Raw genomic sequence first — 20807 nt, 5'->3', positions numbered from 1 at the left:
TACAATAGTATCCATTCATCGAATCAGTCTCTCAGTCAATAGGGCCCGCTGCATCATTCACATACCATCAAATTCCTCGTCTATTTTCCGTGAGAGAAAACAAACGTCTGGTCAACATATTTCTCTCTGACCGCTGAACTTGCTTTTTACAGCAGCTAGAAAGCTTCCCATGGAATGTATTTCAGATTTAGCCCTTTCTATTTTCACCAACTCACTGAAACACACAGCAAGTTTAGGCCTATTCTCCAACCAATATTGGGACAGACTACTAAATGCAGAACAGCCCCTTACAAAACCAAGTAAGAGCCTATAGTAAACTTTTATAAGGCACTGGGCATGGTAATATCACATTGTGTAAAATTAAAAATATTCACACAAAAAAGGCTTATATTCAGAAACAGCACCCAAATGTTAGTGCTCACTTAAGTGTGCCAAGTTAAATGCTCAAGTTCTCATTAAGAAAGCACACTTAAGTGAACACTAACATGCAAGTGTTTCAGAATATGGCCCAAATACTTTTTGAAGTCTTTACCCTGCATGGCAGAACTTAAATTAATGACTAAGACTGGGCTGGAGATGCAGGCTGGCCCTGGCAGAATGCTGACATGCACAGAGAGCGATTTTAATCATGTGAAAGCACACGCTTCCTGTGTCACTGCTGCAACAAGCAGCTTCAGCAGCCTCCAGTTCAGAAACGGCACACATCTCCTTTACAGGCCTCCCTTCACACAGCCCTGCACGCTGGCTTCAGTTTTAGTTCCCTGGCTCAACTGTAATCTTGAAACACTGAACTGCCCTTAATCAGCTTCTAATAAGAAATCCAAGTTTATTGAGCAGGGCACTGCCCCCCACACACAAACATCTAATAATATATATATATATATATATACACACACACACACACACACACACACACACACGATGCATATAGCAAAGCTCAGGAGCACTTGGAACAGTGACAGTAAATTCCAGGAGTGTTTTCAGAACTGGATTGTTCCTCCAGACAGCACATTAACTGGGAACATCACTTTTATACCCTTAATGAGCCGTTATAATTTTCTGCCGATTAGTTCCAGATATCATTCCAGGTACACGTTACATTTATTTCTGCAACATCCTTAAACTCAAGAAACATTTAAGGGGATAACCAAGGGGAAGTTGAAAGTGTTTTATTCAGCAGACCTCTGTTCACCGTCTGATCAGCCTGGTTCTCAGTACCTCTGGCCAGCATGCAGAACCAGGAAGCTGCCTGCATCTCTCCTCTCAGATTGCAGAAGCTCCATCTGATCAGATCCAGATGCAGGAAGTTGAGATCAGAACCAGAGACGCACCTTCCCCTGCACTTCCTAACTCAGCTCGGAAACTCTCTGTGCAGTTAAGAGCTCTCCTTCTATGAATTCTGTATTCAAACGCTTACAATCAGCACCTCAACAGGAATGTACAAAGAAACCCTGTTTTAAATACAACAGGATGCACTGCTGTTAGTCTTCAAAAGAACACTACAGTTGTGACTGGACTCTCCAATAAAACTGATGATGGGATTCTTATTTAAAGGATAGCAATTAAGGGCTATTAGCCACCAGTAGCACCTGGAACAGCAGAGAGGAGTCAGCAAACCTGCTTTGTTCAATTTTTTTTTTTTCTTTTTGATCGAGCGATACAAGTTGTGGAAGAGTGCAACCTTAAACTTGCAAGTATTTCACAATGCCTTGTTTTGACGTCTTCCTCTTTTCTGCAGATACTACAGCTAGCATGGGTTAGACCAGGGAAGCTTCCCCTTTTAGCTCTACATGTGACCCAAGACAAAAAAATTAAAAAGAGGGGTTTTAGTAGAGTTGTAATGGTGGAGGGAATGAAAGGGGCTGTAGCTTTGTGTCAAGAGTGTTAGTTAATGCAAAAGAAAAAAACAAACAAAACATAAGCTCAAATTTTATACACAAATGTTTATTCGGTCAAATAAAGAAATATCCCATTAGCACAAGAAATGGAATAGTCACCTTGATTTAAAAAAAAAAAAAGATTTAATTTACGAACTTCGTTGCCTCTACTGAGCTTGACTGGCTTCACATTGCTTGCACGCTGTTCACTCTTTCTGTTAGAAATGTGTATCTGCTCCAAGCCTTCTTGTTTTTATAACAATTCTATGGTTTATATGCTTGGTTGCTGTTGTTTTTTGTGACACTTATGCAAGCATTACCCTGTGTACACTACAAGTGTAAAAGTACAACAACCAAACATACATTTTTATAAATGTTAGACAAAACAATTCAACTGGTGACTAGAGGTACTTTATATACTTAAAAATGTAAAACAGGTTTCCCCTAAATAAAGATGCTGCAATGCAACAGATTTAACTGCAGGTTTTAAACTCACAGGACCTGCACAGTTTTCTGCAGCATCGCAACACAACCCCTACAGAAAGTCAGTCGCTGGAAACGGAGCGCTTTGATAGGCTAGAGATGAATTAGAACATCACCTACTAATAACTGGTCTGTCACACAAAACATGGTCAGAGCAGAAGGAAAAAAAACAGGGAATCTGGAATCCTGTGTGTGTGGGGAGTGGATTGGGGGGGGGGGGGGGGGGGGGGGGGGGGATAGGGAAAAAGAATAAAAAAAACACAAGGCGTTTGTGTGAGGTTACAAGGAGTATTCGAGCTCGTAGCGGACGTAAGGGTTCTTCTCGTCGTTGTACACGCGGGGGTAGTGTGCGATCAGAGCATCCTGGGAGCCGATGTAGATAGAGTTGTAGATCTTCCAGTAAACGTCCCTCACCTTCCTTGCTGGGTGGAACAAGCCCTGAGAATCAGAGGGGAGGTCCGTGTTATTGCACACTGGTCTAAATATTCAAGCATCTCTTCAATGTCATGCACCTCAAAACCTTTTGGATAACAAAGATGTAATAGGGTATTCTTAGGTACGGAAACTAACACATTTATATTTACACATGATTAAAACAGCTGAAACAGTCCTCAAAGTCCACGCCCACAAACTGCATAGATTTTGTTCCCCATACCTGTAAGCAGTACTGCAGCATGCGGCAGGGCCCGATGGCGACGCGCAGCCCCTCCAGTGCCCCCATGACCGCCTGGATGACGTGGGGCGAGGTCTCGAACACGTTGGGCCAGACGTAGTTGAGCAGGTGATTGAGGGAGTCCTCACAACCAAACCCGTACACACCCAGAGACATGTGCTGCACCACCGCACTGGCTGTCTGCCTGTGCACCAGGTCTCTGAGGAGAAACAGACGAGAAACATGCAAAACGTTAGTTCAGTTAGCCACACACAACTTAAACACACAAAGTTCAGTTAAATAATAAATACAGTAGGGTGTTTAAAGTGTATGGTCTCATCCACAAGGTTTTGGTTAATCACAATAATTGGGGACAAATTTCCCAATATGTTACAGCTATGTACAACTACTATGTCTCTCCTTTAAATCACCCACTGCTGATGAATCCTTAAGTTAAGGAAAGATGCTGCACTGCATACAAGACAATCTCCTTCTCACCTGTCCATAAGTGCGTCCTCCAGCAGTGGCGTGACTGCGTAAATGTAGTCCTTGCCCATCTCCCCAATGTACTCAAAGAGGAAGGAGAGGGACTTGAGCACGCCGTTCTGCACGTTGAGCTCAGGCACGCGGTACTCGTTCATGAGCGCTGGCAGCACAGTGAAGGGAGAGCATGTCTCCGCCACGATAGCGATGGCCACGGTGGTGCACACGCGGTTCTGTCGCTCCTGGACCTTCAGGTTATTGAGCAGAGTGGCCAGCACGTCGTGAGGGCTGCCAGGGGAAGAGGAAAGAGGATAGGAGAAACACACAGGTTAGAGTAGCCAGGATAGTGCATCAGATAAGTAATCCAAAATGTCTCCGCAGAAACGTAGAATAAATGACTAAAGATTACATTAAAATGAGTAGGTTTCAAGAACCATCAGTGTAAAGGTTTCTGATTGAATATATGGTGTGTAACTACTGCTGTTTGCCGCTGGTCATGTTACCAGTACACCCTGGTAAAAGAAGACTCTGTTTATTTAAAATGCACCAGCTCTACTCCATCTGGGACCACGCGCAAGCAATGTCTGGACCTTAAAAGTAGAGGGGTTCTAAAAAATATAGCATTACAAGTCCTTACTGTTTAAATAACGTATCTGTAACTTTTCATTAACATCCTGATAACCTTTCACACTTTAATGTTGGTTTCAAAGCTCTCTTCAAATAGTCTGCTCTAGTGCACTGGCAGTATAAGAACTATTGGCCACACTGTCAAACAGGAAATAACGACCCATGATGTGGTATGGAACAGAAGCACCAGAGCGCTTGTTTTTAATTTTTATTTATTTTTTAAATGCTCTTTCCGTAGCGATTGAGACAGATCTCAAACCCCAGTGCACTAGTGTGGCCATTTTGAAACAGACTAAAGCAGAAATGTAAGAAGTTGTCAAGATGTTAACAATGAAAATAGAAATTGCACATTATTTAAATAGCTGTAGCAACACGTGAGGACGTGTAATGCTGTATTTTAGAACCCCGCAACTTACACTAAGCTTACAGCAGCACAATGGTTTAAAATGCAGATCCACGGGTGTTAGGTTTGAAGCAGCTAGACTACCAAGCAAGAGAAGACCGAGTTTAGATGAAGGGAAAAGGGCAGAGCTCGACTCACCCAATGGCCTTGGCGATGTAGCCAAAGGTGTTGACTGTGGCTCTCCTGATGGCTTTCTTGTGAGCCTTCAACAGTTCCAGCAGCTCAAAGCAAATCCTCATCCACTCCCTGGCTGAGACATACTCAGCTCCCCTGTAACACACACACAGGGTGAGACATGAGAAACAAAGAGACAGTGTGTACACAGTGCCACCATTAAACCACAACCTCTACCAGTGATGGAAAAGCAAACTAGGGACTAAGAAGGAAATCTATATAATTATTTCCTAATATGGATGATTGATTGCTAAACTAGTTTCACAATGTATGTCTTGTGCGCTTGATGTACTGTATGCATTTGATATTATATATTTATATATATTTTTGCTAAGAGTTTGTATCTAATAATTGATCTGGTAAAAATCTGTCTAATATTGTTATATTCAAGTTAGAAACTATTTCTTAAATTTGTATTTATTTGTCATCGATGCATGCCTGGGAACAATCGAGAGAAATCAGCCATTTGGATAAATCAAATATACAGTGCACTTGTGCTATGTTCATGACATTAACGTTCTAATTGTAGTCAGACAAGCAATGTGCTCAAGCAGCAGCTGCGAGTATGGAGTCCCTTTGCAGCAGAACAAAGTCCCTCCCTCCCCCTATTCTCACCGGTCAGCAATTCGTCCAACCAGGTCGATGCAGTTCTCCTGGACCTTCTCGTGCCTGTTCTTTAGGATGGGTGTCAGTCTGGGCAGCAGGTCCTTGATCGGGGGAGTCATCTTGTGCATACCTTTAGAAAACAGGATTGACTTTCAGGTTAACAGAAGCAAGGGTGGAAACAAAACACACATAGACATCTGCACCAAACACAGATCCACTCTGCATCCACCTGACAGCAACATATTTTTACTGCTCGATATACAAACTAACCCTAGACTTGAACTACTGCCGGACTGAACTCCATAATCTTTCAGGGCTTTCTGCTAATATACACCAAAAATGTCAGAACTTTTACTGTACTAAAGACTATTTGGGTTGTTTTCTTTTATCTGTCACAAGAGTTTCGGAAGAGGTACACAAGTGTAAGCAAGGCGGCTAACATACCGATAACGTTGACAATGGCCTTGAGCGCCCCAAGAATGCTCCCCAGCACTTCCGGGTACTCCTCTCCCAGGTACTCGTACAGCACCACCCCCAAGTGACCCATCAGCTTTTCCTGGAAGAAGAAGAAAAAAAAAAAAACACCACATACGTCAGTACAGAGCTTACAAACACACACTAGAAATACTTCAGAGACTAGGTGTCAAGAATAAGGCACCCACTGTGTGGCATCTACATATTATCCCACACAGAGGATTAAATCCCTGGCAATGGATATTATTACTATTATTGTTTATTTAGCAGACGTCTATTGTCAGTAGAGCCGGACACAACTCACCTCCTGGCAAGTCTTCATGACGACGGCAGTTCTGGAAATTAGGTCCGCGGCTTGCTGGCGCACTTTGGCAGACTTATTGTTGAGACGCCACAGGACGGTACCGCAAATCTGGGGCAGGTAGGGCTTCACACGCTTCCCAAGTGCATTCACCACCGTGCCAAAGCCGTTCAGCATCACAGAGTCCTGCAGAAACAAGAAGAGTGTAAGTAACATTAAAAAAAAAAAAAGGTATTCTCTCATCTTGATGTAGTACACCACCAAGGAATGTAAATAAGACTCCCTCTATGTAGCAGTTCAATCCATTCCAGAGGTCTTATTGCCATCACCAGTATAAATCACCAGCAGCTTTACTCAGTACCTGCCCATCACTACCTCCATACAGCTCTCAGTACTCAATGTGCTGTTCCCCTGACTTCTGGCCAACGGCCCCCTAGGTGACTCTGTCCCTACCCATCCCTCTCCCTCACCTCAGTAGTCTGCTCCTGGAAGGCGTACAGGATGCCGTCGATAAGCTGCTCCTCCAGTTTGTGGTCGATGTCAGCAGCCCCAAGGTTGCCCATGATCTTCTCGATGGTCTCCATCACCATCTTACGGTATTGCTCTGCCTCGTCCTTCAGGTCGTCCACGATGCGAGAGATGATCTCCGCAGCGCCCACCTTGTTAGCCAGCTCCACCGTGGTGTCCACCAGCTGAGGAGAGGGGAGAGAACAGCAGAAGTGTTAGAGCTATCCAGAAACACATGTTTTTCTTGCAAGGTTATAGACAGCAGCTCTTCAGTTGGTATTTGTTTTGTGACGAGACATGGCAGAATCTAAAATGATCTGGTGTCTTCTTGCGTGAAATTATAAATTTTGCTAAATGCATGTATTATATTAAGAGTATATATTATGAGCAGCATGGTTTCAGTTTACACATTTTTGCTTCTTGCTTTTGAAGAGTCAAGTGCTCTCAAAGAATCAACTACTGTCCGGTAATAGATTAGGAATTGGCTGCCAATTGCACCTCTATTTACAAGCACTACAGTCAATGACTCGGCAGAAGCTGATTGGAACCTTGACTTCTGCTTCCTTGCTGTAATAACTTGTCCCTTTTGTATGCAAGCTGAAAGCCACTTCCATCTGTCTGATGAAATGCCATTATGGGGAAAACTAGAGCTTTCAGTGGTGCATACCTGTCTGTAGTTCCTCCTGTCCAGCGCCATCCTGTGCTGCCAAAAGTGTTTGAAGAAGGCCGGCAGGATCTCTGTCTTGATGTAATTTGCTTCCACACCGTCTGTGCCACAGCACTGCTTCACCACCTGCAGAAAGGAAAGGGTCAGTCAAGACTGTAGCAAGTAACACCATCCCCAGCTGAACTGTAGCAATGACTAAACAATGCTTTTCAGTGCAGCAGTGAGCAAAACAGCACTACTTGGTCAGCCATCTCAATGCTGTCTGTATAAGCCCTACTAAGTGCATCTAGTAAACTCTTCAAAACAGAAGGTATAAATCCTGTGTAAGAACTCCAACAGTAAGGGGTTTCCAAAATTCCATTACATCTTGCAGATCTTCGTTTTTATCATTTATAATACGTTAACAGGCACAGCACAGGTTCCTTAACAGTGTGTACCATTTAAACAATCAAGCTTTGTTTCGCGGTCCTTTTACCCAAACTGCACCAAATGACATCTCCTATAACAAGACACTCTGCACACAACTCAATCTTTATAAATACTGTGGGGCCAATCTTTGCTCAAAAAACAGGGGTCGCTGGTAATAGATACAGTCAGTTTGGGGTGACCACCACTCCTCACACCCTCCCTCCCTCTCACCTTGAGCACAATCTTCTTCATTTCCTCGTCAGGAGACTGGAACTCTCTGATGAGGATCAGCATCACTTCCCTGGTGTAGTAGTTAGCATACTCAGCGTCCATCAGGGGGATCAGGTAGCCGATAGCCTTCAGGAAAGCAGCCAGACCCTGGAGGGGAGAAAATGAGAACACAGCAATCAGTGACCTTCAACAACGCAACAAATCCTCCCAGCAAAACACATTCAATAATCCCACGATGCAGGGGCTTCATAGACTCTTACTAGTCCAAGATTGAGGCCTGTGTGGTGTATTTATAGATCTTTCTACAGTATATATAACGTATATCTATAGGATCGCAGATATAGGATATATATATATATATATATATATATATATATATATATATATATATATACACACACACACACACACACACACACACATACATATACATACACACATATATATATATATATATATATATATATATATATATATATATATATATATATATATATATATACACACACACATACATAATCCCATCCCCCGTAACATATTGATAGCATCACTTTGTGTCTAAATTAACGAAGCAATAATCCCTCAATACAAAACACCAGAAAAAATCTGTTATTCAAACATTAACTTAGTCTACAAGACCAAGAAAGGAGTCTGACCTCGGGGTTTGCTCAGATTTCATTTAATTGAAGGTGCTGAGAGTGGGTGCTCACCTTGCCTCTGTGCTGCCGAATACCCTTCCACAGGGGCTTGAGCACGGAGTCGAAAGACTCGATACCGTAGGGGGTGGCTGCCTCAGCCAGGGCAGCGATAGCCAGAGCACTGATAGTGCGCACCTTCTGCTGCTCGTCCACCAGACCTGAAACAAAAGCAGGGTGAGCACCATTCACAACAAGACACACAGCAGTGCAATAAAACTCAATATAAACTCACCCAGATCTGAAACTGGGTTAACATTAGAAACAATGTAAATACATTTAAAAATAGAAATTGCATCTTTAAAAAGTATGCAAGTGGCTTTGGCACAGGACTGAAGTTTCACATGTCAAGAAGGTATGTTTAATTTCAAAAACATCCAAAACTTCAGGATTAAAAATGCTTACATATAACGTATTAGGAATTTTTGCTACTAATCAGAAAAGGCATCAAAAATCCCTCTAAGTGCTGTTACTTGTTTATGATGTACTAAAACTTGATCTGGAAAGAAGTCTGAATCTATACTGACAATAAAAGTGAACTCCCTTGAGCTTTACATAAAATATAGTAAACACCAAAGCTGATATCTCCATTAGACATGCATATTTTTCAGAAAAATTAGCTTGAACATTTGACCCATGGAAAAGAGTTTAACTGTTTGAACTCTAAACTATTCACATCTCTAACATGAAGGTTTGAACTCCCTTCTAAGCAGTCTGAGCAATACCCAGTAAGCTCCTATTACAGTGAGTGGACTCCACTGTAAAGAGCCCTGCCTACCGTGCTCAATGATCTCCACCAGGCTCCTGAGGTGGGGCAGGATGGCACAACCCATGAGAATGGCGATCTGCTGCACAATCTTGATGCCAGTGTGCCTGGCCTGCCAGGACTTCTTGCTCTTGCACACAGCCTTGAGGAAGGGGAGCAGCGAGGGGATCCCCAGCGCCGAGGCCACCACTGCGAAGGCGCGGGCCGTCGTGTTCCTCACATACTCGTCCATGTTGTCAATGTCGGGGCGCATGGTGGAGATCATGGTGGCCAGACCAGCAGCCTGCAAAACAGACAGTCAGTCTCCCTCTCTCCACATACCTACTGCACAGAGAGCCCACAAAGCATCAGACAATATCGCATTGCTTCAGAATAACTGTCTATTATACAAATCAAACCTGTATATATAAACAACCTGTGAAGAATCACTATTTAAACTACCTCCCCCAATTTAAGAGGGTATGAAATGAAATTCCCTCCTCTGGTTACAATCCTTTTGAATAGAACACTACACTTTAATGTTAATACAGCACCTTTGAGATGTTTCACGCACTCACCTTGGCCAAATTGGAGATGATTTCTCTGCCCTCCACTCTGGCGTAGTAATCTTCATCAATCAACAAAGGTTCAATAACCACGAGAATCTGAAACAGAGCACAGGGTTAAATTCAGGGCAGCACCGACAATGACTGATCTACTCATGAAAAAAAACACTGCCTCCTGGTTAATATGCGTGATTAACCATTTACTTCTGACGTTTAACAAATTCATATTTTTTTCAGTTTAAAACGTTAGCCGTTGCTGAATTGACCTCTGAATCCAAAGCTTGGCAAATCAGATTCTGTGATGTCACTTATTAAAAGCTGGCAATTTAAACACTGTATCAAATAATACACCAACATATAAAAACATGAGGTCTTGTCTCTTTAAACCTCAGAACGAGCTCCTGCGTCAGGGTTGCTTACCTTGTGCACATAAGGCCGGACCAGGTCGTCCAGCTTGTACAGGATCCTGTCGATGACCTTCACCAGAAGATGGCGCTCCTGATCCTCCAGCGTGGGGGACATCAGCAGGGGCAGAATCTGATTGAAGAGCGGGCCAGCCCCAAACTCACGGGCTTTATCTGTGATCTGACGGAGCGCGGCCTGGGATTCAAACAGAGACACAGCAAGGTCAGAGCGGCACAGGCAGTCATTGAATGCGAATTCAAGAGAAAAAAATGGCAGTGCCAGAGTGGAGAATTGTTAGATATTATTATTAAGGTACAGTGACAACAGTGCTTGAGAGTCAAGAATGCTGTGCTTATTATAAAAGGTGCATGGAGACATGACAGAACCTTTCTCATTGGCGGAGTGCCGTTCTTAATTTTCAACAGCAGTTTCATGATCTTCCGTTCCTTCTGCTCCTCTGGACTGAGAGTCGACTCATCCACCTCCACCTGGAATAAACCAAAAAAACCAAACTTAAAACAAAGAAAACAAGCATTTAAATGGGGGAGAATTAACTGCAGATTTAAACCATAAATCTAATTAAATGTGCATACTAAAAACATTCAAATGTTGAAAACACCAAGATTTGTGCATAATGCAAAAATAAATTAAATGCCTTACTGTGAAAACCCAGTAAGGGGTATTAATTATTATAAGTTGTCTTGTTGGAGCACAGGGAGATGCTCTGGTTCCCCTTTGAGATTCAACTCCACATTCCCTAGTTACAGACACATTACTTCTATATGTATCTTCTAAACTTTAGTCATCTGTACAAGAATAAGAAAATGTACAAACAAGAGGAGGCGGCTATTTGGGTCCTCAATGCTTGCCCAGTAATACACCAAGTGGGATACAGGGGAGATCTTTGCTGCAGAGCCCAGCACACCCACTGAATGCTGTGCCAGCCCGTTCTCTTACCAGCAGCTTGTCGAAGTACTGGATATCGTCTGGCTTGAGGAAGGGCAGGTTGCCGGAGGGCTGGTCGTTGATGGTCTTCATGGTGCGGTCCTCTGTCTGCATGTGGAACCCAGTCATTCCTCCCATGGGGGTGGGGGTGGCTGTGAGCTTGCGGGCCGGGGTGCGGATTGGAACGTAGCCCGCTGGAGGGGGCAGGACCTGGGGTGGAGGAAGGAGGAGAAGAGGAGATGTGGGTTATTAGGATAAAGATAGTCCACCACAATACATATTTTTCTATTTAAAAACGTTAATCCTATAATAAAGTGGATATCAGCTACTAAATCCATGAGGTTTTGTTTAACTCAGTTGCCGCTTACTAAATCCACATCACTGTTTCTGAAAGTTCCCAATTCCTCAGTGTTTCCAAGTGAAGTTACATTTTCTTATTGTTGTTCTGTTAAGTTCTGATCTTTATTTTCTTAAGCGGTCAGACAGAACACAGTATTTTGTTGAGAAACCCCTTACTGGATGCAATGTTTTGATTGCACGTCAGTTTCTAGATACTAAGACTGGTCAAGGCAAGGCAGGGAGTGACTGTGTACCTTGTACCCCTCAGGGAACATGGCATCGAGCTCATCGTCAGTGAGCGGCCGGTTCCTCTCGTCTATCTCACGCTCCCAGCGCCAGGCCTGCAGCTGCTCGGGTGTCATGCTCATCAGGTGACCTGCAAGGAGATAACACGGATCTAAACAAAGACAAAAGCTGCTTTCGCATCCAGCACTCAAAGAATCAGACATTTATCAAGCTTTTTGACATGTTACAGCAATAAAACAATGACTTGGATAGCATTATTGAAGAGTTTGCTAATAAAAACAAGTGATCATGAGATGATTAATCCATATGCACAATTATGAAGAGATATGTGACAAATAGAGGGAACAAAGAGCAGGGCTGGAGATGCAGTACTGAGTGTCATGTTTGTATGCAGTGCTTTTTAAACCTGTTTTACTTTGAATAAAAATTACTTTTAAACAGCACATGTAAAATTAACCTGACACGCCCAACATGCACTTAATAAATGGATCACAAAAGGGTTAATATTCAGAATTTATTCAGTCTATTCCACAATACATATTCACATTTGTGTTGTACACGTGGTCTTATACGCATTGATATTTCTGTAACTTTAAACTGAGTTCTTGTTATAGGCTATCTGGATAGTTACCAGCACACAATATATTCAAAATGTGTTTGATTATAAAGTTTTATGGTTTTGGAAATTAAACTGAATTTCACACCCCTACTGGAGTATCAGACACCACGTACATGGAGTAGAATCAGACTTGTGTACGCGTGTGTGCTGTGCTTACCTGGCGTGGGAGTGGCCATATTCATGGCAGGGGTTCCTATGGGGGTCTTTCCCGGGGTGAGCAGGGGGGTGGAGGAGCCCATCTGGCTGGCTGGGGTCTCGTCCCATCGTGACTTCCTCTTGCTGGCCCCTGGGGTGGGAGTCTCTTCCACAGAGTCACCACCACGGTCCGTACGGGGGGTCTCAGCCCAGCCGCTGCCGTGGCCAGGGGTCTCTGAAGAACAAGAATACAAACAGTCAGCACAGTCTTCCAACAGAAAGAGAGAGGGAGAAACCTGATCATTTAGTAGACATTAACACTACAGAAAAATAAAGAATTCATTTCTTTGTGTTTGCAGGCGCTTCACTAGATTCCTTAAGAAACCCTTAGTTTCAGCACACTCCTTTACAGCTAATCCCTGTAGCGCAACAATACAAACAAACTGTTACAAAATCTATACAATTGTTTCTTCTGCAGTCCCCCAGACTGACCTCTCTCTGTCTTGGGCGTCTCATCCCAGCGATTTTTGCGCACGCTAGAGGTGGCTCCTCCGTGACCTGGCGTGACGTGACCAGGTGTGTCTCCTCTGCCAGGCGTTGCTGCTCCTGCGGGTGTGTGGCTGGGGGTGGGGTCCCACATGCGGGAGCTGGGGGTGGCTCCAGGGGTCTCACTGCCCTTCGCCCGGCCTGGGGTCTCATCCCAGCGGCTCTCAGAGGGTGTGTGTCCCGGTGTGTGTCCCGGAGTTTGCTTAAAGAATAAAATAATATAATTGACTGCTGCACAATTATTTCAAGATAAAGTTTTCTTTATCTCGTCTTATCGTGTGAAATGTTGTTATTGCTACCCCTGTACCTCTGAGGTGACGTCTGCCTGGTCCCAGCTGGACACCTTCTTGGGCGTGGTGCTGGCACTGTTGGGGGTCTGGTCCGCAGTCTGGTCCCACCGGCGCTTGCGTTTAGCGGCTGCAGCAGCCTGGGACGCAGCAGAGCCGTTCACCACCTTCAGCTCCCCTGCCTTCGCCTTCTCCGCCATCTGCTGACGGATCTCTTTCTGCAAAAGAACAAAAAAAAATTTATTTTGTAAACATGTATACAAAATGCACATTTGAAACCAAGACATGTATCTATTTGTGAAATGTTAGATTTTGTTTTAATACCTACATTTAGGATTAACTATATATTGGTAATGTTTAATTCTATCAGAGTGCTGTCACTTTAACACACAACACTGTTGATGGGACGATACGTGCACCACATTTGTATTTGTGTAGTCGAGACTTAAAACGGAATTATTAACCTTATACTGCACGCTCCGTACTGTAGAAGACAACAGCTAACCTACGTCGTGAACATGTACATCTGACAATTGTTAAAGATTAGCTAAAACTCTAAACGACTGTACATCTTCATAGCGTCTCTTGTAGAAGCGCGTTGCTGAACTCACCTCTTCCTTTGTGAGGTGCTGCTCACGCATGACGTCCATGTACGTTCTGGCATGGAGTTTGGGATCTGGGGTTTTCCCTCCTGTGGGAAAGAGCAGCAACAAAACACGAGAAGCTTAGTACTGCCACACCTCAACGCAAAAAAAACCACAGTCAACACACAACGAGACTAATTAGCCTGCTTCACTCTTAAATGGCATTCACTAAGCAAGTTCACTAGTTTTGTTTTTTTTTTTAAATAGAAATTTACAAACTGACATGACTTACAGAAATTGTCATTTTCAATTTGAAGAAAAATAAAAACAAATAAGACAACCAAATGTAAAGTCTTTTTTTCATTCCTCTCTTTTACATAAAACATTTCTCTCCATTTAATAAATGCAGATACAATTGCAATGCTGAAGATTACAAGGAGATAAACAGAGGAAAGAGTCATCATTGTTGCTGGGGTCCTGGGCTGAGCTCTCCAGAATACGTACACTTTCTGTGCTTGGTGTCCCTCTGCAGTGTCTGACTTCAACCGGCAGAAAAGAAGCCTAGAAAATTCTCTTTACCATTAGTAACACTTTGGAAAGGGTTTGAACTTAAACACACAGCATACCTCCTTGTAATGTAACTTAAGCAAAAAACAAGTCTTCCTTCAGTCATCCACAACCAGCTATATTGAGGGATTCTTTATATTCTATCGTTTATAAATGTAATCTTGTTGTCAAGCAGCATCGATACTAAATACCAAACCTTAACACTGGTAATCTGCCTTTGTAAATGATGGGGAAGATTTAAATCAGATTTTATTTTGCTATGATCATGAAGTTGTATATACTGCATGTGTGAAGCTTAAGCTTTTGTTTCTTTAAATGTATTTCTAAATGTTATTTTTAGGTTTAAAAATAGTAAAGGCATGGTACCTGTTAAACAAGGGTTTCACTGCAACGTGAAGACGATACAGGGCAGGAAAATCGTTTCAATAAACAAAGTCATGTCAAAGATGCTAACATACTACGGCCATACTGAGCAGCCCCAAAACAGGACTATAACATTAGGCCTTGATGCACACAGTATTTATTTGCTGAGCTTTTAAGCAGATTGTAATTAGGCATCAAATTAAGGTGTCGTTGATGGGCAGGTTAACATAAAAACACTTTGTTTCTACATAAGAGTAGTTTTTATTTTATATTCAATGCACAGGGACTCATTTGCCACTAGCATATGCCTACACCATCACTAAGGCTACAGAAGAGGGGATTAGAAAGGCGACTGCTTGAATAGCTGCTTTGGCTACAGAAGAGGCGATTAGAAAGGTAGCTGCTTGAATAGCTGCTGTGGCTACAGAAGTTCTTGATCCCCCACTCATGTCTTTAAACCATGCCACTTTGACCCATGGCCCCTGACAAATTGGGATAGTACTTCCTTTGGACACAATCTTTTTTGTGTTCACCATAACCTACACAGGATGTGTTGAGCTGCAACCTTAAGAATGCAGACAGGACTGGCATAGCAGTACTGCTGTAGGAGAGAAATTAAGGACAGTTAGTATGGGCCTGTGGAATCGTGGCACAATTGTTTGTATTACAGTTTTTTTTGTTTGTATTACAGAAAAGAAAGAGATAAGATACTCTATATGACCCTGTACACCTCTATGAGCTACATGCAGGCTCCTGCACTCCTAACCTGGGCACAGTGGACTGCTCCCTACCCCCTGGCATGAGAGGGGCTCATACTGGAGCCTCGAAACTGTCAGGGGTGTGCTCAACTCCAGAACAGCTTTATTCAGGGAAGCAAAAGCCTGTCCCATAACATGCTTAATTAACTGTATTAGAACTCTATAGAAACAGCTACATCCTGCAAAGTCCATACTAATAGGACAGGAGCCTTTCAAAAGGTCTAGTAACAGCTTTACATGTAAAACTTTATACCAATAATAGATGTGGTCATGTTATTCATTCTTTACTCCTTTGAGTATTTAGATTTCTTTATAAAAGAGACAAACATCCTAAGCACCTGGCAATTATTGTATTCTAGCTAAATTTAAGATGCACAATTTACAGCATCAAAATAAACCATATTGTAGGTTGGGAGTTACTCCCCCACCCTTCCCTCACTCGCTGGTTCCCAAGCTAAATTTCCAAATGTTTTAAATTGACTTAATTCACTTTACATCGTACACATTTGAAATGATCCAATGAGAAGCATATTGGAAGGCACTGAACCAAAGGGAAGCTTTTCCTCTCCATGAATAATAAAAGCCCTGGAGACACACACACACACAGAACAGTTCTTTGGCTGTCTAAAATGCAGACTTCAGTGATGAAGTAGAGAACAGACCCTGCCCTGTTAACTACTTTCAGTCTCACTGTAAAGACACAACTATCTTTCTTCACTAAACCAGTGTTTCCCCAATTCCAGTGCAGGTAACCAAATCTGGGAACCACTGCGATAAACTCTTCTACAAATCAGACTCCTTTCCTATAAACCTGTCCCTCCATTCCCAGTTACCAGGCTTTGAGCCAAGGATTAAGATTAAGATTCACTTGGCCGCATTCTTCCTAAGCTAGCCGGGACACTTAATAGCTGAGATATTACAGACGTATTATTCTTGGAATGAGATCAACTTTCCAGAGCTATTTCTCTGCAATCTCAGAGTGTCGAGATTTTAAACTGGCACTACACTAAATGGTACCTGCTCTATCTACTGCACCCTGCCTGTCAGGAAACCTCCCACCCTCCCCCAACAGAACCTGCAAAGTACAGGGAATAATTTACTTCAGGTTCATATACTGAAAGGGGCCCTCAAGGTGCATCAAGGCTCTTAAACTCCAAACACTGGGGTTTTCTCAATTCCAGACACAAATTACAATGGTTGTAAAAAAATAAGAGGAACGAATTCAAACAATTTTCTGCACAGAAATTTTGCACACATTCCAATAGCAGAGACAATTAAACTCAATTTTACCTGTGAAACAAGCCAATTCTGATCTCAAATGCACAGGTGTGTGTGTGTGTGTGTGTGTATATATATATATATATATGACTACCAGTGTGGTTAAAGATCCACCCAAATAACTCCTGTGACATATGCAGGCAAGCTGTCAAAGTTTCAACCTCTCGTAGTATTCACCAGCACTGGAGTGACTGAGATGTTACACTCGCCCATAAATCCTCTTGAGCTCAGTTTCCTGCCCCATATATTGGTCACAGAATTAGTTAAAGCAGGATTTAACATTGGGGAAGATTGGGTGGCAGGTAAATTATTCCCTGTACATATTAACATAAATCTTGGTCAATTGGAAACCCAGTTCAATAAACATTGCCCTGGACATTTTAAAAATTGCACCCGAAACAGGTATAAAACATTGGAAACAAACCCATTAACCCTTCAAACAGCTCAGAAGTGCTTTTCACAGCCTGGATCACACCTAGACGTACAAACCCCAAAACAGAAAAAAAAACCAACCCATTCTGCAATTGCACTACCTGCCTGTGCTAGCAGTTTACTGCTCAACAGTCCTCTCTATCGTCACTGTGTACACGATGCAGGCTGTGTCGAGCTCAGCAAGGCGTTCAGGGTTAAAGACTAGACCAACGGAAGGACAGACACTGTACAGTCCCCGGTAGTGGAAGGCTGCGAGGGGGTGAATTTACCGTCTGCAAAGGGGTCGAGGCGCTCAGGAGAGATGATCATTTGCCGCCGGCGACCTTTGTACTCGTCCTCCCGCTCGGCAATCTTCTGGGGGCGGTGCTCCGCAAACGGATCATACTGCAGGAGGGAGCGGCAGTCAGTGAAATGAAGGCACTGCACTACATGACAAGCCTCAGCAATTAGGCACTGATTCCAACATCCCCCTTTATGTTTTTGCTGTCACACCTACATAACATCTCACCTTTCCAAATCAAGAATAATGATTTTTTAATCCCAATCCACCCCAGCCTAAACTTACAAATTCAAAATACCATTTAGATTTATTTATGTATTTTTAAAACCCCATTTTTCTGCTAGACTGGTGTCTTGTGGACGAGCCGCATCAGATACCATTAAGCTGTATGCGAGTGACTGACGTGTTGCCTATGGGATAAGCAGTGTGAGGGGGGGGTGAACACTTACCTGCTCTGCTGACTGTGGGATATCATTGAGCAGTGCCACAGGAGCGTGGTACCCAGGCTTCTTCTGCCCCAGCAAGCTGGTGGAGGAGTCTTCCTCGTCATCCTGTTCGGAGAGAAAAAAAAAAACACAAGTTTAACACACCGCTTCAATCACAGCAAACTGAACCAGCAGAAACTTCTATACCTCACAGCTTACAAAGTGTGCAAATGCTGGTCTTCTGTACAAACGTATAGCAGGGAAGGTACCCCCCCCCCCCAATTGCAAAACAGTTTTCACTGCAATCACACCTCACACACAGATGAGTTACGACAGCTTAGAAGCAGCACTAATGCGTTATTTTGGTCTGTGCGAATTGCCTATACCATCATAGAGCTGTCATTTTATGCTGGCACTAAACAATCTCAACTCCTGTATGAAATGCTATGCCAGCACTAAAGCGCTACAGTGAGATCCCACGTGACTGCATGTATACCTGACCTGTTGGGTATTTGTCATCAGCGTTACACGCGTTAATTTTTTTCAAATACAATGGCTGATCAAGAACGAGGTAGTAATTGAAATTGTTAACTTTACAGGCTGATGAGGAGGTGAATTTACAAATAGAAGGGACGACGCGTGACACTGATTTATGGGCAAATCGCCGTTGCCATACACGACCTGCTGACTGACAGGTTTGAAAGCTGTACTCCATGATCTCCTTTGGTTGTGTGAAAGGGTTATGATGGTATTATACCAGCATAGATTGTGCAATTTCGTGATGTTTGAATAATGTTTAAATATGTTTTAAACAAGTCTGAGACAGTAGCGGCATGTGTGAGTGAAAGGGGCTTTGGACTAATTAAACTGCACAGGGAAAAACCTGTCAAGCATGAATAGCCTGGGCTTTTCAAGTCAGGGCTGATGTTGAACTTTGTGGGTTGTCTTATACTTAAGGATATATTCACAAGGAACAACATTTTTTACAGAGAAAGCCACTTACATCTTCCTGCTCATTGGCGGCGATGGAGGTGACATATCCGGCGAAGCGGCTGTCGCTGCCCCCGTAGATCTCCTGGTCGTAGTAGCCAGTGGAGTCGAGTCCCACTCCTCCATCTCCTTCCTCAGAGCCCTCCAGAAGAGCCGCCTTCTTCTCCTGTATCTCGAGGATCTGAGCCTCAATGTCTGAGAGCAGCAGCAGAACAAGGAAACAGAAATGTTAGCACACAGAACTCCAACTAAAAAAGGCTACATCTAAATCTGTATGTAATTCCAAGCTGATCAAATTCCATCAAATTTATTTTCTACAAAATTGACCTACAATGCACAAATGCAAGTCACATCCATTTAAAGACAAATATCACAATAACTCCAACTAAGGCTGTAAATATATTATCTCGAATGGATTAAGATCTCTTATACCATTTACAGTATAGCGCTTTAACAGAAAACTAAGGCAAAAACAATGATCAGTTCAACGTAGACTTCATTGTTTGTGCACGAAAATTAAAGGCTCGTTGCAACAGATTACCCGAGTGTGCAGCATGCAGCAGACGGGCAGTGCACACATCGCCAGCCCGGCGCTCACATTTTAAACTATAATAACTCGCAAAGAAAACCCCCTATGCGGCGTAGCTCGCTCGCACAGGACACTAAGCCACAGCACAGTCTCATTGCAATAAACACGAACGTGTTCACAGGATGCGTTGCGCGCAGATCTTGCAGAAACACGGGTGCGCCATTTTGAATTAACTCTACTGCAACGCATGTCTCCAGTGCAATAACATTGCCAGCTGCTGTTATGAACTTAACCTTGCACATAAACCGCCACAATAACCGAATAAAAACGCGTAACAAATTATCTTAAACCAACAAAAGGTCTACTAAACTGATGTTAACAGATAAGCGTATGTTACTTATTCTATTACTATACAGAAATGAAAACGGGTCAAAGTGCCATTTATTCGTAGATAAGGTGGCGAATGGGGTTATATTAAACCATGTACCCTGCGATTAACACAATACGCTATATTTCAAAACTTCCTTCGTCTTTATGATTTTTTTAAAATCATGTATCGTTCACTGCGGAGAAGCAGCTAAACTGAGGACGCCATTATCTGCATCACTCTGCAAATCACAACACACGCTGACGCCTTTAAAACCGAGATCAAATAAATGAATAAAACAGACAAGTCTCAACGAAGCTTTAACCCTGAACTCCGCAGCCGCATTCTAAAGCATCACCCCCCCCTTTAGATTCACAATAGCGTCGTTTCTGTCTTTTTTCTCTACCTTCGTGTGTCTTGGCGATCTTCGCCATTTTGTTCAGCGGCGAATCTATCCAGAAGGCCAAGCTCCCACGACTTCCGCTTTGTCGGGGAAGTCAAATGGGCGCATGCGCAGTAATGCAGTGGCATTTAAACAAAGCCAAGCTTCCTCCGAAGATTTTTTGTCGCCACCTGCTGTTTGTTCTGATTATCGGTATTGTGAGTCTGACGCTTTTTTGACCGCTGAATTGATTCTTTCTTTTTTTTTCTTTGAAGTTGCAATACCTTTATAAACTCATAAAGCATGTATTGAGCTGGGTCCTGACTGGAATGCACCAGCAAATACAAATATATAGCCATTGTGTTTCTGTAGTGATTTCAGGAAACCTGTTTTTGGACAAGTTAGTCCAATAGAAGTCAAATTGACCCTGC

The 20807-nt window shown here is 43.0% G+C and overlaps 1 protein-coding gene across 2 annotated transcripts; it reads right to left on the bottom strand.

Moving 5' to 3' along the window:
• Positions 1 to 1923: 1923 nt before the first annotated feature.
• On the bottom strand, positions 1924 to 20490 carry LOC121322606 (splicing factor 3B subunit 1). 2 transcript variants are annotated; one of them, XM_041262768.1, is made up of 25 exons: positions 20401 to 20490; positions 19112 to 19293; positions 18133 to 18234; positions 17673 to 17787; positions 14033 to 14112; positions 13442 to 13639; positions 13081 to 13336; positions 12611 to 12823; positions 11843 to 11964; positions 11262 to 11459; positions 10691 to 10792; positions 10320 to 10499; positions 9912 to 9998; positions 9367 to 9637; positions 8604 to 8749; positions 7894 to 8040; positions 7255 to 7380; positions 6551 to 6772; positions 6084 to 6266; positions 5750 to 5861; positions 5315 to 5435; positions 4664 to 4795; positions 3511 to 3783; positions 3016 to 3232; positions 1924 to 2798 (listed from the first exon to the last, which is right to left on the bottom strand). In XM_041262768.1, exons 1-25 carry the CDS (start codon positions 20426 to 20428, stop codon positions 2640 to 2642), a joined length of 3972 nt encoding a protein of 1323 aa, XP_041118702.1. In that variant the 5' UTR covers positions 20429 to 20490; the 3' UTR covers positions 1924 to 2639. The 2 variants fall into 2 exon arrangements, with proteins under 2 accessions (XP_041118702.1, XP_041118703.1); XM_041262769.1 differs by lacking the exons at positions 17673 to 17787; positions 18133 to 18234; positions 19112 to 19293; positions 20401 to 20490 and adding an exon at positions 14510 to 17608.
• Between the last annotated feature and the right edge of the window lie 317 nt (positions 20491 to 20807).

The sequence above is a fragment of the Polyodon spathula genome, chromosome 11 (assembly GCF_017654505.1).
Source record: "Polyodon spathula isolate WHYD16114869_AA chromosome 11, ASM1765450v1, whole genome shotgun sequence".
Taxonomy (NCBI): domain Eukaryota; kingdom Metazoa; phylum Chordata; class Actinopteri; order Acipenseriformes; family Polyodontidae; genus Polyodon; species Polyodon spathula.
The sequence above is the reverse complement of the archived record's forward strand: the minus strand, read 5'-3'. Positions and strand labels throughout refer to the sequence as shown.